The sequence below is a fragment of the Aythya fuligula genome, chromosome 2 (genome assembly GCF_009819795.1).
Source record: "Aythya fuligula isolate bAytFul2 chromosome 2, bAytFul2.pri, whole genome shotgun sequence".
NCBI classification, from domain to species: domain Eukaryota; kingdom Metazoa; phylum Chordata; class Aves; order Anseriformes; family Anatidae; genus Aythya; species Aythya fuligula.
In genome coordinates, this window is record NC_045560.1 from 134,128,953 (window position 1) to 134,153,723 (window position 24,771).

The 24,771-nt window shown below is 36.9% G+C and overlaps 1 protein-coding gene and 1 non-coding gene across 2 annotated transcripts in view; both read left to right on the plus strand.

Annotated features, from left to right (window-relative positions):
- SLC26A7 (solute carrier family 26 member 7) overlaps positions 1-24,771 on the plus strand; it is a 63,813-nt gene that overhangs the window by 24,087 nt on the left and 14,955 nt on the right. Inside the window, exons 5-11 of the mRNA XM_032182509.1 lie at positions 6,563-6,715; positions 8,109-8,191; positions 9,047-9,194; positions 11,347-11,460; positions 14,530-14,607; positions 15,826-15,921; positions 23,565-23,671. Coding sequence (XP_032038400.1) covers positions 6,563-6,715; positions 8,109-8,191; positions 9,047-9,194; positions 11,347-11,460; positions 14,530-14,607; positions 15,826-15,921; positions 23,565-23,671 — 779 coding nt within the window. The remainder of the gene's footprint in view (positions 1-6,562; positions 6,716-8,108; positions 8,192-9,046; positions 9,195-11,346; positions 11,461-14,529; positions 14,608-15,825; positions 15,922-23,564; positions 23,672-24,771) is intronic.
- Positions 4,285-4,357, plus strand: TRNAK-CUU. Its single transcript has one exon. It is a non-coding gene; the product is annotated as a tRNA-Lys (tRNA).

Here is a 24,771-nt window from a genome sequence, read left to right on the forward strand (position 1 = left end):
AGATTATGTAGTTAAAAGAAAAAAAATATTCATTTCAGAATGTTGTTTTATAGTATTGTATACATTTGGTAACATTTTATTTAGATAATACATCAGTAAGTTTTTCTAGAGGAACTATTTATTAATGAGAATTAGGGACATATAATAAAGGCAAGTAAATATATCTTGTAAGAACATAAGTCAAAATGTCATAGTCATTTTTATGAGTAGTTGGTTGGCCTGTAAGGCTATCACAAATGATTCACCATATATTAAAAAAAAAATGTTTATTCTTTAAAAGCCTTTTCATAAATACTTCTTAATATAAAATGAGAGCAGCTATTTTTTTTCTTTCTTTCTTTTTTTTTTTTTTCCTCATGGTATTTCTGTGGTGACTCTACTTACATATAGGCATATTATCATCGTGTAGAGATGACTAGTGTTAAGTACCACAGCCAAGACATAATCAAAACATACATTATGAGCAATAATAAAGAACAGAAGTAACACAAGGAAATATTTCCACATTGGTGTGCTGATGATATCATAAGTGAGGTAATTCAAATGCTTTGAAAGAAATCTATTCCCTTATCCCTTATATTTTTTAATGTGTTTGAAACAAGGTCTTTGCCCTTCATTTCACTTTCAACCCCCTTTGAGCATTTTCCAAGTAATTTTTTTAAGGTTTTCAATTGCTCTATAGAATCATGTAAAAACAAATCAACAACAACAACAACAAAACTCTGCAACTTAATAACAAATGACAAAGCCTTCATATATAGAAGGGACAATTTTACCATAAAAGTATTTTTAAATGCTTCTGGTATCTGTTTAGACTTATGGATTGCTTCAAAAAACTCTGGTATCTCAGTCAACAGCACTGAATTTGGCAGTGTGTTTCTGGACATGTTCTTTACTCCAAATTCATGAAACCCCAAAGACTGGTATTTTTGCATTTTATTTGTATTTTTTTCCTTTCTCCACTCCAGATCACCTCCCACTCACAAAGCCCATTGTTTTGCTTCAGGCAGCGTTTGGGTTGGCAAAGCAAGAATAAGAATGTTTAATAAAGTGTGATAGGAGAGTTGAAAGTAAAACAAGCCAGTGAAATATATTTTACAGTGAGTGAGATCACGAATAAATATGTAAAAATGAGCATTGTATATGGAGAACAAATCTACTACACTGGCATTGAGCCTATGGGATTGTTGTGTTTACACATAGCTTATGTAATTTATTACATTTAATTTTCTCTGTATATGATTTGTAACACTGCAATTGAGCTGCACATTGCAGTGTCAATAGAGATTTTACAAAATGGAATGGCAAGGTGAATGTGAGAAAGACAAATGGTGAGACAGCGCTACATGTGAAGTCTAAATTTCACAAGGGACAAGAAGAAAACTATCAGCAAGTTTTACTTAGTATCTGAAAACAGAAGGACATATCTATATTTGCCTTTCATCCTTGTGTAGATATGTTTATCCTACCACAAGTTTGTGAGAAAATGCAGCACTACAAAGTGATCTCCTGTGATGTGACAAACCTACTTTGGAAAAAACAGTCTTTTGTGGTTGTGTTGCAACTTGTTTACAAAATCTTGTGGTGCTGCAAGTTAGCCGAGAAAGCCTTCATGTCCTTTCATGTCCTGTTCAAGTCAGTCCTTTACCTCCTCTTTTTCATGTTTTTTTTTGTGTGTTTTTTTTTTTTTTTTTCCCTCTGATTTTTTTTTTCTTACGTAATGTGCTGTATTTGTCAAAAAGAAACAAACATTTTTTAAAAAATGTAGTAGGGCGACATGCCCTTAAGTTGTATAAGGTGTTATAATTTGAATTTTTAATTTTTGAATTTTTGTTTATTGAATTTAATTCTTCATTTGTTTGCCTCAGCTTCCATTCTTGTTTCTGAAATAATCTTTTTTTTTGGCCTTTGACACTACTCTCCATAAGATCCTCATAGAGAATCTTTCTACACTATAGTGTCTAATGGCCAAAGTCTAGTTGGAGACCAGTATCTAGCAGTGTACCCCAGGAGTCAGTAGTGGGTCCAATTCTGTTTAACGTCTTTGTGAACAGTCTTGATGATGGGCACTCTCAGTTAATTCACAAATTACACCAAATTGGTAGGAGTGGCTGATTTACCAGAAGACTGTGATGCCATCCATGGGCACCTCAACAGGCTGAAGGGCGGGACTGACAGGAACCTCATGAAGTTCAACAAGGAGAGCATCCCTCCACTTGGGGAGGAACAACCCCAGGCATCAGCACATGGTAGAGCCACCCATCTGGAAAGCAGCTCTGCAGAATTGGATCTGGGGGTCACGGTGGACACTGAGTTGAACATGAATGAGTGATGTGCCATTGCTGCTAAGAAGGCTAACAGTATTCTTTGCTGCATTAGGCAAAGTATCACCAGTATGGCAATAATGGTGATCTTTCTGTTATACTCAGTGCTGGCGTGGCAGCACTTGGAGTACTTTGTCCAGTTCTGGGCTGCCTAGTACAAGAGAGATCTGGACATTCTGGAAAGAGTCCAACATAGGGCCACCAAGAGACTGGAACATCTGTCCTATGAGGAGAGGCTGAGAGAGATGAAACTGTTCAATCTGGTGCCCAGTGTGAGGACAAGAAGGAATGAGCACAGACTTAGGTTTGCGCCTAAACGGCTTTACAATTAACAATTGTAAATTTACAATTTTACAATTAAACTTTACAATATAGGTGATAGAGCACAGGCACAGGCTGCCCAGAGGCTGTGGGGTCTCCTTCTTGGAGACCTTCAGAAGCCGTCTGGATGTGGTGCTGGGCACCCTGCTCTGGGTATCCCTGTTTGAGCAGGGGCGGGATCGAGTAGTCTGCAGACAGCCTCATCCATTCTGTGTAAGTTCTAGGAGTCTTGGCTATATATTTTTAGAAAAATAACAAATCTTATTTTTTATTCAATTTGTAAAGAAAGAAAAACATTCAAAATGTTTATGCACATTTCTTAGTAATTCTTCATTAGAATTATATTTATTCAGCCTTCTTTATATCTCAGTTTTTCTAGGCAAATTAAATTCAACACCAAAGCCAGAGATAACTAATGCTGGCAGAGCTCATTTTAAAAAGACCCACATCTCTTTGACTTTAACAATTAAGAATCAATCTATTTCTTCCCTTTTCTTACCTCCTTACCTTAGATCTAGCTCAGACTTTAATGGCTTCGTGGGCACAGCTTGCAATGTAGTTTTCCAGATTGCTTTCTTTGTCCTAATTAATCACAGCTCCTGCTTGGGCACTGAGCCAAGGTCTTCACTCTCTTAAAAGTGCATTTTTAGAAAATTATGGATACAAAGACTTATCCCAAGTCAGTCAAGACACAATCCACATTGTCTGATGACAGTAGGATAATATGTGGTTAAAATCTGTCATTTGATTACCATCCTTCAGACCTATGACATGTAGATCATTTTATTTAACAAGTTGATTTTAAAATGTTTTTATTCCAGATTCTGAGAAATGTTTGTGCTGGTTTATATTGTTCATCCTCAGTCAAAAGTTCAAGGCCAATGGGATGGTCTACATCTTCCCCTTTATGAGAAAAAATACATTTCTTCTCCAGTTTCTTCTTATTTTCCATAACAATTTTTAGAACTTTTTATCGTATCTTTTTCCCTTATAAATTATGAAAGACTTCATAGGAATGACAAGAGGAAAAATCACGAAGCTATTTGTAATTTACTCATTCTTCAAAATAAACGTTATGTCTTCAAGGAGAGACAGAATCAGAATGGGGAAAAAATGCCATCATATTGACTACTTTTCTGCTAGAACAGTACTCTTTCCTAAGATAATTTTTCTAGTCCTTTTTCCCATCTAACATAAATATCTGTATTTAAACTCCAAACTACCAAACCTTGTTAGCATTATACATTTGTTTGAAAACAGATTCTGTGGGGCTGAAAATTATTAAGTATATTTTGATAAAATTACAAATTCCACTTCCAGTTTATTTTAGTGATCTTTGTTGTTAGAAAAAGAAATACCTTTCATTTGTTTAATTAAATATCTGTCTCAATTGTTAGATTTTATTATCCTTTATGCTGTCTTTTTAAAGTAAGATACTTGTGAGGCAGTCTAAATCTATAGCCTAGATTTTAACTTCTGTTCTCTATACAGTTTGCATTTCAGGCTACACAGCAGGAACCAAAACTTTAATGCAGAATTCCAGGGACTGAGCCTACCTTGTTTTTTTTTCCCCTGCAGCTTCATTAAGCATATGCATTATTTCCATTTTCATGCCTCTTTTTTTTCCTCTAGTGAGCTAGCCCGGCTAGCTCAGTCGGTAGAGCATGAGACTCTTAATCTCAGGGTCATGGGTTCGTGCCCCACGTTGGGCGCCAAAAAGACTGTCGTGGTTTGACCCGGCCGGCAGCTAAACACCACGCAGCCGTTCGCTCACCCTCCCCCTCCCTCTCTGGGACGGGGGAGAGAAATGGAAAGTGAAGCCCGTGAGTTGAGATAAAGACAGTTTAATATGACAGGAAAATAATAATAACAAAAGTAATAATAACAATAATAATAATAATAAAATGGTGATAATAGGAAAATAATAATAATATGTACAAACAAGTGATGCACAATGCAATTGCTCACCACCCGCTGACCGATGCCCAGCCTAACCGAGCAGTCCGGCCCTCTCCCCCTGGCTAGCCACCCCTATATATTGTTTAGCATGACGTCAGATGGTATGGAATACCCCTTTGGCTAGTTTGGGTCACCTGTCCTGGGTCTGTCCCCTCCCAGCTCTTACTGCACCCCCAGCCTGCCTGTTGGCAGGACAGAGCAAAAAGCTGAGATGTCCTTGGCTTGGTATAAGCACTGCTCTGCAACAATTAAAACAGCATGTTATCAGCACTCTTCTCATCCTAAGCCAAAACACAGCATTCCACCAGCTACTAGGAAGAAAATTAATTCTGTTCTAACTGAAACCAGGACATCTATGCAATGGACTATTGCTTTCATTCATAAGGCCTGAAAATAATTTGTGATGGGGATATAATTATTCCTCTGTATATCATGATGGAAGTTTCCTCCAACTTTCTTCAGTCCTTTGTAACCATTCCATGGACTTGTGATTTTTTTCATTATTTTTTGTTAATCTGTTATCATACTGATTTATGCCTCATTTTCAGGAGCCTCAAATTCAGAGTAGAACTGAAATTACAGTTCACTGATAACTGTGTCCTCAATACTGGAGTGAAGGCAACTGCATTCTTCCAGGCCTGTTATTTACAATTTTGTATTCATCATAATATATCCCTTTTATTCATTCACAGTCATTCTATTCCTATTCCTTCTTTCTATTCCACAGGTTACTTATGTTTAGCATTATATTTCCTTTCTTCATCACAGATGCAATATTATTCTGACCACATTTTACATCACATTGCGCCACACCTTATACTTCAAGCAGCTGAGGCCTCTCATTTGCAGCTCTGTAGCTCTGCTCCAGTCTCCTCTTTTAGCACTTCATTCTGTCTCTCCCTTGCAGTACTGTAGCCATTCCCCAACACCCTGGAACCTGCTGTGTCAGGACTTTTAATCTTGTGGTCCAGTGTGCTTTGCACCCTTGCACCTGCAGATTCCCACACAGGGCTGTTTTTCCCACAGAAAAAAAGTTTCCACTGATGTGTGAATCATCCTTTCTCCCCCCAGCCTCTTTCTATCTCTTGCTTTGTGGCTTTTAACCTATAACTTCATGCTAGGGAAAGAAATAGAGCCTCATAGATAGCATTAGTCATTTAAATAGTTATTTAAATAGCCAACAATACACACACAAAGCATGACAACTAATTAGTATATGCAGCATCTGGACCTGATCAAAGTGTGTTCTATGGAGTGCTTTTAGTATAATGGGCAAGAGCAACCAACACGGAGACTGAGAGCATCCTGATGAAACTATACAGTTACTCTAGAAACTGTACCCCCATGAGTGCTGAGAGGGGGCCCTGAGGAGGGCAATCATCTGGGAAGATTCCTCTTGCTTCTCTTCCCAGCCACTACTGCATTTATTCATTCTCTTTTTCTTCTTGCCCTCTCTCCTTTCTTTATTTTTTTTTTTTTTTTTTTTTTTTTCCTTAGAAGTTACTTTTACCATTGGAATTAATGGATGTCACAAGCTATGGACACCTAAAATAAATCTTTGTGCAAGCTTCTCTCAACATTTTTGTGCAACACTCATTTTTGTCATTGAATTTAATGAAGAGGAATAAGAAAAGGATAAGTATCAGATGTACTGGAATTTTCTAGCTTGCTTCTGCCAACCAATAGAAATGTATACATTTTTATATACAAACATTCACTACACTTTTTGAGTCTTTGAAAATTCATAGAATTTAGCAATGATAAGTTAGTGATTTTTTTCCTTGCAAAATGTTAAGTGGATGTTAGTGTGTCAGATGACTCAAATCCTGGAGTACTGATTCTGATCTCCTGGGTAATTCAAAGCATTTCAAGTTGTGTAGAACATGTCATAGCACTTGACCCAGAACAGTGTATTTTGTAAACTGATTCTAATTTGTTGTTCTTCTCAATCACTGTAGATTTATGCCTACATATTTGAAAATATCAGATCAGTTCAACTAGAGGCTTTACTTCTCTCCTTGCTGAGCATTGTGGTGCTTGTTCTTGTTAAGGAATTGAATGAGAAATTTCAGAGAAACATTAAAATTGTTCTTCCTATCGATCTAGTTTTGGTAAGTATGAAGCCAAATATCAGATGTTTTCCTTTACAGAGTTTTCAGTGGTTTAACTAATCTGCTAAAGTTTATTATGTTGTCTATAGTTACCCACAACCACACCTGCCACTTATTAAATGGATAGCTAATTTTCATGGCTGTATGTTAAATGTAAGAACAGGACACAGTTTGGCTAAATAATTAAGAAAGAAGTGACATACGTTCCCAATTTGTGTAATATTTTTCATGTGCTTACTACTTTTTACATAATTACAAGAATATGGAGCCTAGCATGTTAAAGTGTAAGAAGTTTGATGTAGAAAATGAAAAGTAACTGACACATTGTAACTCCAGGCAAGTCTTGTACTGGGTAGTTCTGGCTCAGATATTGCCTGTTATTTATCTGCAACAAATTTAAATACCTAAACTATTGCTTTCTGTAAGTTTACTTACAGATTTCCTTTCATATGGCATAGGCTAAATTGAAATTAGCTATTGCATTGTAAATCTCTACTTTAAGGATTAAGCTATGGTCAGATAACTAGCACCAGGACAGAAGTTTCTGTTTTTCTCTAGACATCTAAAAGATTTTTTTTTTTTTTTTTTTTTTTAAGTGAAAGATTATTTTCAGAGTGGATCATCACAATTACTCTCTTTAAAAAAAAAAAAATACAAAAGAATCCTTTCTCATGGGCAAAATGCTGGAAAATGAGGTTCTGGTCCCTGCTCTAAGATCTGTTTCTGTATTGTCTTTTAAACAATACCAGAAAATGCAGCAGACCAAGGATGATGGACTGGAGCTTGATCCTGTTCTTGTAGGATTTATGTGATCAGCTCACAGAAAGTACAAGAAACAAGTTGAACATCCTTGGGACCAAAATCTCCTCTCCCTCAGCAAGGTTTATACATGCTGGAACAGACATATAGGAGGCAAACACACCACCTCTTTTGTGCCGAAGTTGTCTCTGCCAGTCTGGATTAGATGCACTCAGACAACATCATCTGCCTCAGACCACTCAGGAATAGCTAAATTATGAATTACTTTAAGCTGTTGGCATGAATGGAAGTGGCCTGAGGCACATGCTGCACAGGGACAGTTTGATGCTGATTGTCAAGAGGCTTTCCAGAGACTTTTGCAGATTGCTTTTATTAACACAGAGCAGCCAAACTTCACTATAGACCTTCTTCAGACATATTTTCTAAACCCATTATTGCATCCAGATCTTAGATTCTTTTGCCTCACTTCCACATTTGCTGAAATTTTAGTAATAATACTTCCCTGTCATAGTTAATTGTAGTAAGGATAAATTCATGAACCCTGTCATGTGTTTAGCTATGGCAATAACAGGGACCATGTGAGAACCTGAAAGCAACAGAAACATAACGTCTTTCTCTGTATTGAATCAAACAGATAATTGCTACATCCGCTGCCTGCTACTATGCTGATATGGAATATGTCTATGGGCTAGAAGTTGTGGGACATATTCCCGAAGGGTAATGTGCTTTTTATTAGCTTCTGGCTTTTAAATATGTTTAGTTCTGCAAACATCTTGTGAAGAGGTCAAAGTAGTTTTCTGAAATAAGAAATGGCAAAAATCTATCATGTCCATTTCTGAACTCCTCAAATACTCTCTCACAGTTCAGTCCCACATTAAAAAGGTGTATTGGTATAGATATTATAATCAAATGCAAACTTTCTTGTACATTTTTGTAGTTATTTCAATACTTTATGGAGTAGGTACAGGATACCTGATGATGTCTAATGGATATATAATAGAAAGGAGATCCTAAAGTCCTTTTGTGGAGTACAGAGGTGGTCTGGGGTGATTCAGTTCTTAACTGCAGCATTTCATAGCAACCCCCATTACAAAGTCTCCCTTAGATGGAGTACATTTCCATACCATCCATAACCTATGAAGATACTAAGTGGTTTAAAAGATTTAAATTGAACTTTTCAGGAAAGCCAAGTATGAAAAAAGAAAAAAGATATACAGTCGAATCTCTTCTATTTCTTATTACAAAATTAGTGAATTGGGGATTTTATGTCAGTGGAGAGAGAGATAATTTAAAGGGAGCTCTCCATAAATTCTCAAACCACAGTTTACAGATGGAATTCTCTATATAAAACTTTCATCTGCCACTACAGTTTTTCCCTGCGGTTCCCAATAGACAGTTATCTTACTAATCTAAAATATTGATAAATATCACCTTACAAGTATTTAAATGTTAACCAGGCATACAGAGACTGTTTCTCTGTTTCTCTTGTATTTTCATGAATTGCAAAATTGCAAAAAGGATTGTTTTTTTTTTTTTTTTTTTTTTTTTTTTTTTTTTTTTTTTAAATTACAGGCTACCACCACCAAAGCTGCCGCCCATGAATGTCCTGTCTGAAGTAGTCACTGAAGCTTTTGGAGTAGCACTGGTTGGTTATGTAGCATCGCTAGCTCTAGCCCAAGGCTCTGCTAAAAAGTTTAAATACACTGTGGATGACAACCAGGTAAAGCTCTTTCTCCTCACTTAAGGAGACCTTAAGGTCAGTAAGCCTTGAAATTGCTTCACCATTTTGGAAAAGTGTTATATATGAATGCCCAGTAGGAAAGCATAAGTTTCATGTGGCATCCTGAGGCCTTCCAGTGATTACTGTAAAACCACAATCTAGTACAAATCAGCTGTGTTATAGCATAGTTGGTTGAGATATACCTTTTGGGAAAGTGCTTCCTTCAGGATAACCTCATAATGCTTCATTTGGTCCAGCCAGCAGCCAATTGAGGTGTTAACATGTTTTTCCAGTGTTTTAAGGCAAGACAGCTTCTCTTCTGGCAGCTGAGGTCTTAAAGACCAGCTAAGATTTTAAATCAGCTACTGATTAAAGAAACAAAGCAATTTTAAAAATAAACCAGGTACTTACAGCCCCAGGACATTTATAATATTTATCAGTTATAAAATAAGGGTTATGCAGAGTAGAAGTCCCATCTGAAATAAAGGTTTATTTATATAAAAGAAGCAGGGTGGGTTCAGAGAGCACTGCCAAATTTGCAGCTGTAAGAGCTTTCTGTGCAGAGTTCCATTCTGCAGCAGGCAAGCTGCAGATGAAAGTGGGGTGTTTGCTTCCTGCACTACCCCACTGCTGGTTATGGTGGACAGGTAACTTCAAGCCAAGTGGAAATCCATGGTAGGAAACACTCCATTTTAAATAAGGTCCTAACTACCAAATAGTGCTATGTGATGAAAATGCTGCCCACATTTTGCTGTTAAATGGTTTGAGATAAATGACATAAAGCTGGATGATGGTTTTGCATACAGGTGGTTTTGCAGCTGGAGACATTTGGTCATTCTATCTCAACAGGTCAGACTTGCTACATCAGTGAATGTGCTTTGCAGCTTCTGCTATTACTGGAAATGTACAGTGACAATGTTCTTGTTTACTCAGTTCTCTAAAAAAATGTTCAGAACGAATACTTTGTTTCATGAATTTCTATTGATGCTGCAGAACAGTGTTTCCCAGGTAGCAGGGGGAAAGCACTTTGAGCTGATATGCTGTAGTGTCTCAAGGACACTAAATGGAGCACAGCAACCTGTGTGTCTTTCTGCATGTTTGGAAAACTTGTAACTTATGCTACTTAATTACTGAAGTGGTGGGAACAATTTATATGTCTGCACAGAATAATGGAGCAAAGAGCAAACCCTTCATGAGAACAGTGTGGCAGCATAGTGGCAAAGATGCATTGCATTCAGGGGTCAGGCAGAGGGGGCTCTACATGGTGATACATTGATGTGCAAGGCTATCTTCTGTCCTTTAAAGTGGTGCTGTTTAAAGTGGTGCTGTCCTGTGCTGCGGAGACCAACATATGATCATGTGTTGTCCTGGCTGGATATAATACCATTTGTGTACTGAGCCTGTGTACTTCTAGCAGTACAGATGCCTTCTCTTACACATTCCCCTCCGGAGATGAAGCCTCGGGGTAGGAGGCTGATGCTGGGTAGCCAAGTTGGGGTGCTTTTGAACAGCTTTAAAAGCTGTTCATCTCAGGCTGCAGACACAAGGTAGTTTCCCCACTGCACTTTTTCTTCTGTAAGTCATTTTCCAGACATGTCTGCATTTTGATTGTGAATATACATCAAATGCATTTGTAATGAATTACAGTATACAGGTAGTGTTGCTGCCATACTTCACTTTCACTAAAGCATGCTATGAAAAAAAAAAAAAAAATAAAAAAGAAGAAGAAGAAAAAAAAGACAGTGGCTGTCTTCTTCCAGTAGAGTCATAAGCCAGAAAAAACTTGGACATTCTCCAGATCCCACTACTTGAGACTGCTGCCTGTTAAAAAGCAGATGTATATCACGATGTAAATACTTTTGCTGAATTTCATCTTCAAAACTTAGCACTATCATTTGTTTTGTGAACAAAACGTCTCTTCTGCTTTTGATGAATCTGGGTTCAGTGGCTTTCAAAATAGCTCTGTGTTGCAAGAAGATATATTATACTGGGAGATATTTTATCATGTATGTATGTGCTATTTTCCCTCAAAAAATATGCCCATCCTTTATCATTGCTAATATTTGCATAGGAGACTCCTTTGTTGGCTAGAAACATTGAAATGACAGAATAACAGGGGAAAAAAAACGTATTCTTTTTAACAACTTTGCAGGAATTTTTGGCTCATGGTCTCAGCAACGTGATTCCTTCATTTTTCTTTTGCATACCAAGTGCAGCAGCAATGGGACGGACGGCACTTTTATATAGTACGGGTGCCAGAACACAGGTAAGAGGTTACAGTGCAGTCAGTAGGAGAAATAAGTCTACGATGCTGCTTACTGGAGCTTGCAGTTGTTGATCCATTGTACTCCTCTCTTCTCCCTTTTCCTCTATCCTGGAAAATTACTCTGCCCAGTCAATTTTAACAATCTGCATGGATCAGCAACCGTCTTACTAGAAAAGCTAATGGTTCCCCTTATGCATTTTTACCAGTTTAATTCAATAAAAACTCTTAAGTCTGGGGCAGTAAGGTGCCTTCAGTGCTTTGCTTTCATACTGCAGAAAACTATACAGAAGACTTTTTATTTTATTATTATTATTATTATTATTTATCTGTCAGCACTGTAACAAAAGTGCCCTCTAATGGTGTCTAAGGAATTTAATGGTTCAGGCTAAACTGTTGTTTTTTGTTGTTGTTTTAAATTCATTTGGTGCTCTTATATGATTTTCAAAATGAGAAAGTAATCTTAAGAGCTGCTCCTAGAGGAAGCAATGCTTCAACTTCTGCCTTGTGACATGGTGTACTTGTCCTGTCCCTCAGCATTCATTGAGACCACAGAGATGACATTTCATTTTTTCAGGACTTTTTTTTGGCTTTCTCTTTCTTATGGAAATGAAATCCAAAAGATTCTGTGGCAATAGCTTGGAAAAGAGGGAATTGTAATCAAAGAAAATGCTCACTGTGACCCTGTAATATTGTTACCTGTGCTTGTGAACAAGAAAGGCAACAAACTGCTCTTCTGAGACCTTGGCATATGATGGCACCATGTGGGCTACCCCAGCTGGGAAACCTTGAGCACTGCCTCTCCTTCCTTCCTCTGAAACTCAAACGTCCATCAGTGTCATCCTGCCACATAAATGTGTAACATGGAGTTTGTTGCAATTGTCCTTTTATAATGCTGGCCTTGCCTGTATAAAGGTCATTAATTACAAGGTAAATGTTAATGCTAAATGACTGACAAGCTTAAGCACAGTCTGTAGGCACCGATGTTTCTTCACTATATTGTGCAATTGTTTCTCAAGCAGACACCACAATACTGAGAAATGATACAAGGCTTTATTTCAAAACTCTGCATGTTAATTATGTGCTAATTAGCCAGCACACTTCTCTGAACGCAGTTAATCATAATGAATAATTTATCCAATAATCATCTTTGAAAGCATTTATATGCAAATAGTTTAGCTACCACTTTGGTATTATCTATTTCAAGTTTTTGCATTGGATTCAATCTCATGTCATGTGCCCTCGCCCTCACAGACATCCTCTTCTCTTACCTGCTCATACATGTATCTTTTGTTGGCAAAGTGCAGTTTTACTGAATTGTGGGAAGCTTTAGGGTAACCTGAAGGCCTATCTGGGTAATCTGTATGGGTTGAAGGCATATAGGACATCTGAGTTCTGGAAGATATAGACAAAGGCCCCACTAGAACATCGTTCACAATATGAAATGGAAAAAGAAACGAACATGGTTTGAAGTCAAGGTAGGAAGTCCTAAAATAACAAGTGTTGACTTGCTTTATCCACAGGTTTCATAGTATTGCAGAGTCTGCATCCACAAATTGGACTGTGGTCATACACTAGGATTAGGAGAATACTTTATAAATAAGTATAAAGTATTTATAAGTGCATAAATAACAACATTCTCTCTCCTGCCTTCTTTGCCTTTGTTTTTGAAGACAACATATCTGCTCAAGACCTTTCTTCTGTGTCTGTCTAGGCAGAATGAATAAATTAGAATATCACTAATTGATTGCCATATCATAAGGAAATAAAAAAAGAAAGGAGCAACAGCTTGAGTTAAGTACACAGGGAGACATGAGAGAAATGTGAAGAGCTTTGCAGAGGCTATATGCATAGCCCTCTTTTCTCCAGACTACATTTTGCATTCAGTGATGTTGCATATTCTTCACTGACATATTTTCCAAGGAGACGACAGAAGTGAAGGACTGTATCATAGACTGAGAAGTGTCCTTCAAGTAGAATCAACACTTTTTTTTTTTTTTTTTTTTTTTTTTTTAGTTGGGAGGTGCGTTGCTTTTTTGAGAAGGCAGAGAAAGGGAAAAGCTCCGTGTGACTCTACCAGCAGATTTTGTGTCCCTTTTGCTGTAAACACTCTCTCTACCCTTCTTGATGGTATTTTTAAGTACACCATGGCTCTCTCTCCTAGTGTTTTAACAACTTGTCTGGTTTTGTTTTTAACAACTTGTCTCTTAAAATTAAACTTAATTATTTTAGTAAAGAAACATTTTATCAATATAAAAATAAAGTGAGCATCTGTCTACTTACCATCAAAATGTTCTGTGAATCTGGACTGTATCTTAATGAGACCAGAAGTTCTCTACTTTGTGCACAGTCAGAGTGGAGGAGATTGTAGTTTTACTGTAGTTTTCCATCAGATTAGTACCATGAATACTGTGAAGTAACATAATTCTTAGGCCATATGTTTGTCTGGATTCATGTTACTTGCATTAATTATCATTATATATACATATAAATGTAATTTGTTGCTATGTTTTCTAAAATAAAGTGCATAGCTGCTATAGCACAAGGGTCATTGGTAGTTTCTGACTTAACCCAATAGCTTTCCAACAGCTTCCTTTCGGTGCCAATCCCAGTAAAAAAAGTTAGAAAACTTGTCCTGTGCAAAAATAATAATACAGTTCTTCATATATAATTGGTACTCAGTGTTATGACAGATCTGTGATTCACTGCAACATAGAATGCAATTGTTATAAATATGTTATGGAATGACACTGGATGCTGTAAAACATCTGAAATGAGATATTAATTACACACGTTTCATTTAAGAACTACATCGGTGGCATCATGGTCTCACTCTGACATAATATTCTAACCCAGATATTGGTATCCCTTACTATGTTCTCACTGTAGTTGGCTGAAGGTAATCACCCTAGATAGAAACTGAAACTACATGTTTCTGCAATCCATAGATACATTAATAGCTGACATATTCAACATCTCATTCTTGATTATGTCTACAACTTTTAATAATAAAACTTTTTTTTTTTTTTTTTTGATTGGGTGATTAGATTGGATTTTCTTTATTTATTTTAGGTGGCTTGCCTTATCTCCTCTGCATTAATTCTTGTGGTGATCTACACAGTTGGACCAATGCTATACTGGCTGCCTATGGTATGTTCCCTATCTTATTTTTTTTGCATCAAATATTTTCTAAAGACTTAATTTCTTTGAGGGAAAGAAATGTCGTATTACATCTGAAATAGCTCCCTTTAATTTCAATGAGAGAAAATAGCTAAAGGTGACTGTGTAGTATATGTAGATTTTACACATACATTGTTATATATATAAGCTATCACTTAAGCATATAATAAAACATTTCTCTTCTACTTACTTAAAGTACTACTTAAAGTCTCTTCCAACCCAAAGCATTCTATGATTCCATTAATTTTACTTAAAGATGTCAAAGATGCTGAATACAACCCCAAAATTATCTAGAATTTTGCTATGTTTGCATACAATTTTAAAACTTACTTCATGCTATTGTTTGCAATGTCAGATGAAGGCAGAACACTTTTCAAAAACATCCTTTTATAGCTTATTCTACTCATGCAAACCAGAGACGTCTGAAGATGCACAATATGTCTTTTTTCTTACTATACTCTTTTCCTCCCTTCATTTTTATATGGAATATATGTAAGTTTTGACTGTTTTCTTATAGAGTTTTCCATATTAGAAAAAGAAAAATGTTTCATATGTTGCTTTCTTGATATTTTATTACTTCTCTCCTATGCTTTTTCAGTCCTCTGTTCAACATTGCAAGTTGAATATTCTCCATCATTCTTGAGCTCCTGAAGATTTCTTCATCCTCTTTTTTTTTTTTTTTTAATTAATTAATTATTTATTTTTATTTGGAGGACTATAAATTATCTTGTCTGCCACAAAATTAATGAATTTTATTTATTTTTTATTTTTGCTTTAAACACTTTCTGCAGATAATTATGAAGGGAAATTTAATTTCTTCACTGTGGAGAAGTTTAGCGCTGATTTGCTTTGGAGTCCCCCAAATGAGTCAGAATGTAGTTGGTCTGATGATGCATGGAGAGTCTTGGAATGTCCTGAAGTTTTTGTCATTTTCTCATAGTCAAGTGCCCTCTAGAATGCCTTCAAGAAAGAAAAAGAATGTCTGTGATACTATTATATTTACATCAGAAGAATACTTGAAATGCTTGAACTTATCCCACTTTTGAAACACTAACTTCAGATTTTCAATAATTTGATTGCAATATTGATCACAGAGCTGGAGAAAGAACATTCATTTTCCCTACTAATTTCATAACAAGCTTTTGTTTTTCTTTCTCTCTCTCTCTTTTTTTTTTTTTTTTTTTTCAGTGTGTGCTAGCAAGCATTATCATTGTGGGCTTGAAAGGAATGTTAATGCAGTTCCGTGACTTAAAAAAATATTGGAATGTGGATAAAATAGACTGGGTAAGTGAAACTCAATCCTAGGAGTTTTTCTTGAGGGCCTTTAATAAATACTTGCTAAATAAACTTTAATAGTTCTATGGCCTTAGAATAGATAAGTGCAAGACATTATTATTAGGGTTTTTGTGTATTAATCAGCTAATTTTCTGTCTCAGAATAGCAGCATCTGAAATATCAGTGGTTTGTATTTAAAAATAATAATAATAAATTTTAGAAATTTTGGCAAGTGATAAAGAATCAAACCCGATTTAATGTTGAAAATGTATATACTGTCAGATCAGATCAATTAGATATGTATCTAATTTTGTAAGCCTACTCTAGCCAGTTAGCATGTTTTTGCTATTGGCAACATTTTTTATTATTTTGCTATTTTTTGTTATTGTCAAAAATTCCAGTACCTTTGTTCTCTTTGGATATGGAATGACCACACAAGACAAACAGAACTGGAAACACCAGAGATGCAGAAAGACGTATGTCCTAGGGTGCTGTAGGTAAATTGCCTTAACTCAGAGATTTTGCAAAGAAAATATGTATTTGATCATAATAAAAGATTCTGCAATATTAGAGATAAAATAGAGCAGAAAGAGCAGACAGGCAGGAAGAGGCATAGTAAGAAAATACAGTATAATGAAAAGTCTGAACAATCTGACATACCTTTGCACAGAATTCCCAGCAAATATTAAAGATGACTCCATGTCAAGAAGACTTCTAGATTTCTTTTCCAAGGGAACCTTTTGAACATATTGCCTAATTAGTGGAACCAAAACTTCTAACAGCTTTCTAGATCACATAAACACATATTGATATCCCATAATGATTCCAAAACTTCTGTTTATGCAGTTTCAGTTAGCAAATATTTATAAAGGTATTTTGGGCACATCCCCCTGTTCTGTGGTGGGAGGTACAGGTTTCTGGAGGTAATATTCAATTTTATTGAACTCTCCAGTGACTTAGTATTCTACAGGGGCAATGGTCATTCTATCCTGATTAAAATATAAATATTTTTATAAAGTACTGAATTTCAATATGGAAAATGGAATTGAGTAAACATCATCAAGTTTGACTATGTGAGGTTTCTCCTATTCCATGACAGAAGACTAGAGTTGATTATTATTATTATTATTAATAATAATATTAATATTATTGGTATAATCCAGAAGAAAAGGTCTGTCTTTCATGAAATCTTATATTCCTAGCAGCAAAATTCTGAAATTATTTTCTATCGCATGTACTGTATTTGGTCTTCAGCTTGACCCAGGCTGCTAGTGACCCAAATGATAAATGGTGTGGATCAAGAATTATTTCTGGGACAGTGGACTTAGGAAAATTGGTAGTTGTGGGAGGGATCTATAGCTTCCCTAACAATGCATTGAGAAAATAAGTGGTTAAGTTTTCCAGCAGAATATTCTAGAAGCTCACTAGCCTTGATGCATCTTTATAGGCAGACTAGCCTGATTGATTTTTGCTTTTGTAGTTTTGGCAGAAAAGGATGGGTGAGTAGTTATTACATCTCTGACATCTGTCATTATTTTTAAGAGAGGTTATAGAGAGGGAGAGTTTGCTGGGTTTATCTTTTTGACTGAACGTACTTGAGCACCGATTTATCTTCAAGTAGTTGTACCATCAATCCTTAGCCTGACAGGGTAAATCATCCTGCTTTAAATAGCATAATCTAAAGCTCTAAACATGGATCTTATGTTGCTGCCTAGGCTAAGGAGCCCCACCAAGCCCAGTGATTTGAGAAATTACAATGGTGTTGATTTTGGCCTGAAAATATTCACCCAAGACCTGACAGCTTGTTGGAAACAAATCAGTTCCATTACCAGGTTATCCAGAGCATTTTGAAGAGAGAAACTCTTACAAAACATTTGGAAGTAATTAGCAGCTGTCCTTTCTGGAACTGATTCTTTGAAGGGTGTGTGTCATGTAACATAGAAGTCAGGTTTGTTATGCTCATGTGTCTGGCAAATGATAGTGCATGGAAACATAATGTTATAGTTTTTGTTACCTTGTTCCCTCACACTTAAGCTTCTCACTGAACACAGTTTGTCGAGTAGTGATTTATACATCATAATCCTTTCAAATGTAAAAGGTACAGCTTGAAATCTCTCCATTCAGCCACGGATTGCTTTCTCTCTCTTTTTTTTTTTTTTTTTTTTTTTAATCAGCTTTCAGGAATGTCCTGCTTTTAAATCCCACCCCTCAAATCACAATGAACTTATTTCCAGATAGAACATCACTGCTCTTGTTCCAGAGTCCTTTCCTGTCATTCACAACTTTCACATTAACTTTAAAGGTCTCTTGCTTCAATTAAGATCTTCTGTTAGCCCCAACACCTTTTCAGATTACTTCAATGATTTCAGATAAATAACTATTCTATTCCACTGATACGTGTTTTAAAATAACAGTATGTTTACATAACTATATAATTTACAGATTTTCTCCTCCCTCCATCTTTTGGTTGTTTCTAAGGTGTTGATCCCTGTGTTATCTGTGTTTTGTACGCTGACCTGAGAATGATTTGTCATGAATTTTTGCCTCTTTTTTTTCTTTTTTTATTGGCGGGGGGGGGGAGGCAAGGTGAGGTGGGGGAGGGAAAGTGGACTTTTTCTGTAGGGGTACCTCACTTTTCAGGTCATCAAGTTCAAGCATTGGTTTCTGTACCCTTCCCAGCAAGGGTAATTCCTTCTGTAGGCCTACTTGTTAACATATCTTCTCTTTTCTATTCACCAACTTGAGAGTGCACTTTCCTAGTATCAACAAAAAGGCCAGTAAAGTCCTTGTTAATTCTTTTTAGGGCTGAAAATCCCAGACGAGCTGCAGCTATTCTAACTAGTTAAAGACAGATAATGGACTGCTAAAGAAAAATATTCATTTTGTTGTTAACATTTGGAAACAGAAATTATCAAATACAGGGGAAATGTGTTTCAGAAGGTGAAAAATGACAATAGAATAAGGATTATTCTCATGAGTTAAACAGCTATATAAAAGGGATTTAGGGTATTGAACAGAGAAATAATATTTAAAGATAAAAAGTGTTAGAAATTGTACAAATGACTTGGCTAGGAAATGACCTCAGCTGAGACAGAGTTAAGTTGTGTGCCTGACTTGTAAAACAGAAAGAACAGCAACAATTTATGGTAAAAATTACACATTCCTTGCATGGTGCTGTGATGTGAGAGGTAGTTATGGATGAATGAATTGTAAGTGCACATTTATTAATATGTAAAAGATGTAATCAATGATACCAAGTCAACAATTAAAGTAGAGCCAACAAGGGAGGGCTTACTTTCAACAAGTGCCCTCCAGCATCTTGGCAGTGTGGGTTTTTAAGACACAAAGCCGCCACATTGTCTAACTATTTTGTCAAAATAGATTGGAGTAGGGGGTGCAGGGAAGGTCTTCCATGGGATTTTGGAGCCCATTGGTGTACTTTCATGCATTTTTAGAACATTTTATCTTCTTATCCTCATGTGGATAGCCTCATGATAACATTTTAGATTTGTTCAGGTATTCTTCATGGTGAAGCCCTGTTTCGTGAGAGATCTCAGAAGGCCTTGCTAATAATCAAATTTCCACAGAGTAACAAACAATCCAGCTCTTCTATGACAATAATTTAACACAAATACTTCTAGGTTATGAAGTCCTAGATTTTCTATCCCTCCTGCATTAGTGAACATGCTACTCTGTGTTACATTAATTTTGCTGCAGTTTGTCTAAGTGGAGTGGGAAGGGATTTACAAGTGCTTAATCCATTGACAGTGTGATTGCCATATAAGTTCTTTTTAAAAAATAATATTTATATCAGTCCATCTGTCTCCAGGCAGTCTGCAGAAACAAATACCCTCTCAACTCTTGAGTATGGAATGTTTGTGAAAACTGGTATTAAAAACGTACTGTATCATCTACTATTCATCAGTTCCTCTTGTATGACTGTAGTGGACTTGAGCACTCATGTTGAGTTTTGGTGCAGGGTACTCTGAGGAATGTATGCAGGCATCAGTCATTTGTCTGCAAAATAATAGAATCACAGAATCATCTAGGTTGGAAGAGACCTCCAAGATCACCTAGTCCAATCTCTGACCTAACACTAACCAGTCCTCCCTTAAACCATATCACTAAGCTCTACATCTAAATGTCTTTTAAAGACTTCCAGGGATGGTGACTCAACCACTTCCCTGGGCAGCCCATTCCAATGCCTCACAACCCTCTCAGTAAAGAAGTTCTTCCTAATATCCAACCTAAACCTCTCCTGGCACAACTTTAGTCCATTCCCCCTCATCCTGTCAACAGGCACGTGGGAGAACAGACCAACCCCCACCTCGCTACAGCCTCCTTTAAGGTACCTGTAGAGTGTGATAAGGTTGCCCCTGAGCCTCCCCTTCTCCAGGCTGAACAATCCCAGCTCCCTCAGCTGCTCCTCGTAAGACTTGTTCTCCAGACCCCTCACCAGCTTCTTTGTCCTTCTCTGGACATTCTTCAGCACCTCAATGTCCTTCTTGAAGTGAGGGGCCCAAAACTGAACACAGTACTCGAGGTGCGGCCTCACCAGAGCCGAGTGCAGGGGGACAATCACTTCCCTAGCCCTGCTGACCACACTGCTTCTTATACAAGCCAGGATGCTGTTGGCCTTCTTGGCCACCTGAGCACACTGCTGGCTCATATTCAGCTGACTATCCACCAATACTCCCAGGTCCTTCTCCGCCTGGCAGCTCTCCAACCACTCATCTCCCAGCCTGTAGCACTGCTTGGGGGTTGTTGTGCCCCAGGTGAAGGACCCGGCACTTGGCCTTGAACCTCATACAGTTGGCCTCAGCCCATTGGTCCAGCCTATCCAGATCCTCCTGCAGAGCCTTCTTACCCTCGAGCAGATCAACACATGCACCTAACTTGGTGTTGTCTGCAAACTTACTGAGGGTGCACTCGATCCCCTCATCCAGTTCATCAATAAAGGTATTAAAGAGATGTGGCCCTAATACTGAGCCCTGGGTGATGTTAGAGATGGATGTACTATGTATCCTTCCTGCAGTCTGAGCCTCCTCCTGGACTCAGTACCTTCTCTACCAAGACAACCACTGAATGAAGAGGACTTTAATAGGATTCTCTTACATGCAAGTGACTGGCATACTTCACAGTATATACAGTGCAAAGCTTGTCAGTCAAATCATGTTAGGGCATGATTATATGCTTTTATCACACCAAGTTCCTATCGCAGCCTTCCCCCAGTGGTGGATGTGTAGATCCTATGAAATTCAAAGGTCTACATGGAAACACACTGCCCATAGAGTTTCAGAGATAGTTGCTACACACGTGCAGTCACAATACCTCCCAATGCTTCTGATACTTTCTGATACATACAGGATTCAACATAAATCTGTATCTTCTACTTGTTTCTTTTCTCCCTCTTTAAAATATAGTACAAACATATTTTGAAGTTGGATTTTGTTTTGATTTTTGAGAGTAACGTGTACCTATATAATACATTATCTCTGAGGTTTGAAGAATGAAGTGGTTAGATTCTATCTATCCTGGAGTATGTACTAACAATCTTGAAGTAAGTTGCCAAAGAAACCTTTGATGTTTTTATGACTTCTTTGTTGAACCTTACAACAGCCCATGAATTAAAAAAAAAAAAAAAAGTCTAGCAGATTAACATAATTCCTACATTCCTACAAATTCCTACAAGTTTGATGCTACTCTGTATAAAAAGTACTGACTCAAAGCCAATATAAATCACTGAAAGGGTGATTGGCAGATGAGAATATGATTGTTTTGGCCCATCCTCTACAACAATAGGAGTCTCTGGTTACAGTTAAGATGTAAGATACTATGCTGCTAAAGGGGCACTCAACTAGCTTTCTCAGTACTCAGCAGTACTTCAACATTTTTGGCTTTGATTCTTCCAGTGTAGACTTTGTTTTGGGATTTCATCTTTCCTTTTTTCTTCTGAGACTAAGAAGAATTTTGCAGGTCTTGCAGCAGATATTTAGTTAGATGTGATATCAAGAATAAGGTGACAACAAGGCACAGGTCTGCAGTTGAAGTGGATTGCTTGATCTCAGGCTTTGTCAAGGGTTCAGCCTTACCAGAATGGGCCAACTCTTGATCCAAATTAATTTGAGGTTTGTAGTCCTTCTGTTAGCCCTTTCACATTTAGAAAGCTTCTTTATAAATATATAATAAATACATTTAGAATTAGTTCTTTTTTTTGATCAGTCAGTACTAAACTTTTTTTTTTTTTTTTTTTTCTTTTTTGTGCAAATATATCCACAGCAATTTGTAAATTTGTATAAGATCCCATTTTAAAATATTACTGGAGGCTGAGAACTGTTTCAAAGAATGAACCACCTCATTTCCTGGCAGCTGGGTCATAGAGAAGACTGCAAAACCTTTTGCAGTAGTTAAGAATTTTTGAAGATGAGGGAGGAAAAGGTTTCTCAGTAGAGTCATGTAACAATCTGTCCTCCATGAAGCATGAACTGTATGAGTTACTGTTTATAATACGTAAAATAACAGTTCTGAAATCTACTTGAGCAAAATTCCTGTGGTTAGGCTGAAAGTATGCTATTGTCTCTGGCTTTCCTGAGCTAAGTGAAAGCATCAGAAAGGGTAATTTTAACACCAATTTTGCCATTGTAATGTGATCTGTTCCTCTGCAAACATTAACGAGAAGCACTGTAATTGTTCAAAGGGGTACCTGTGGAGAACTGTATATTCACAGGAGTGAAAATACTTGCCATTCTTTTTTAACACTTTTTATATAAAGCTAAGGTGGCAGTCTTTGCTTAAGGGTCCCTCAAGGAAAGAACTATGTGCTGAATGTTAAAGTTATATAAGAAATCCAGTCATTTATACTTCTTTTAATTTAAAAATCTCTACATCTCTATGCCACATGGAGTGTTATAGTATGGAAATATAAATGATTATTTTTGTTTATAAATAAATTAAGAAAAAAAAAGTCTTTTTTTTTTTTCCTTTTAAATATTTTAAAACCCTTTTAAAGTGACTTTTGTTTCAGATATTCTTCTTTATATTTTTGTTAATTATATTTAAAGTGAATTCAAAGTATTATTTATCAAGCATTGAAAGATGGGGAAACAATCTGAAATTTTACCAATTTCATGTGAACAAATTCCTTCCCCAATATTTTAAACTTGTTATAGAGTTGGTTTATTCAGCTATAGTCTGATAAATGCCACTTTTAGTTAACTTCCTATCAAATTATAATTCCCAATTAAATAACTAGTGTGAGAAGAGCTCTTTATATGTGATCTTTAGGGTACTTCATTGTGTAAAAGGAAAGGAGGATTTAAACTGTGTGCAGTGAAGAAGCTGACAATAACTTACAATGTGAAAAAATCAAATATAGGTTTAACAAACTGAGTTTATTCTGAATTAGACTTAGTGCAACTTCATATACTGTTTTAAGGAACTCCAATGTGAACTTCTGCGAGCACTAGGATGATGTGTTCTTTAGTGGAGTGACATTATTTTTATTGATAATTCAGTCTTCTGTATTTGTCAGTTCAAAGATCCAAATGTTCACTTTTTTTTTTTTTTTTTTCTGACTCGTATAATGTGCATTGTCACAAAATTAAAGCTAATCGCCATTTACCTAATCAAGTTTTTTTCTTCCCTCCTTAAAGAGCATATGGGTTAGTACTTACGTGTTCACAATCTGTTTTGCTGCTAATGTGGGACTGTTGTATGGTGTTGTCTGCACTATAGTAACTGTGATTTTCCGCTTTTCCAGGTAAGTTATAATTTATTGGAATGTTCTAGTATCACATCGTTTTGTCTTCTTTCTGGCATATTGCTTCACTGATGGGGTATATATACAGTACACTAAATTTAACGAGACCTCAGTTTTTAGTTGCATAGAATCACAGAATGGTTGAGGTTGGAAAGGACTTCCAAGCATGGACACCCAGAGCACCACCCAGAGCCCAGCACCACATCCAGGTGGCTTCTGAAGGGCTCCAAGGAGGAGACCCCACAGCCTCTGGGCAGCCTGTGCCAGGGCTCCGTTGCCCGCACAGCACAGAAGTGCTCCTGGTGCTCAGGGAAAGCCTCCTGGGGGCCAGTTTGTGCCCAGAGCCTCCTGTCCTGGCACTGGGCACCACTAAACACAGCCTGGCTCCGTCCTCCCTGCACCCTCCTTTCTAATTGCAGAAAATTATAGGATAAGATCATTCAGAAGGAAAAGTCACACCTGTAGGCTAAAACTTTTTGTACTATGGCATTATTTTGTGATTTCTCTTACTATTACACATCTCTAGGACCCATTAAATGAAGGTAGCATAAAATCAACAGAGCAATCAATAATATAAATTTGCTTCCAATCAATACTTTTTTGTTTTTGAGAAAGAATATTTCTGACAAGACTAGCACAGGATTGGCAAGCTGATATTTGTTTTGCTAAAACACATTAATGAAAGACAATTACACAACATTTTCTGATGTCTGAAATGTTCACTGTAAACTATATGTAAGAATTAGAAAAGTCAGGACAAAGTAACTAAATCTAACATAAATTCATTTATTATTTTCCATATATTACAGTTATAGAATCATAGAATATCCTGAGTTGGAAGGGACCCTTAAGGATCATCAAGTCCAACTCTTGACACCGCACAGGTCTACCCAAAAGTTCAGACCATGTGCCTAAGTTCACAGTCCAATCTCTTCTTAAATTCAGACAGGCTCGGTGCAGTGACCACTTCCCTGGGGAGCCTGTTCCAGTGTGCAACCACCCTCTCTGTGAAGAACCCCCTCCTGACGTCCAGCCTAAATTTCCCCTGCCTCAGCTTAACCCCGTTCCCGTGGGTCCTGTCACTGGTGTTAATGGAGAAA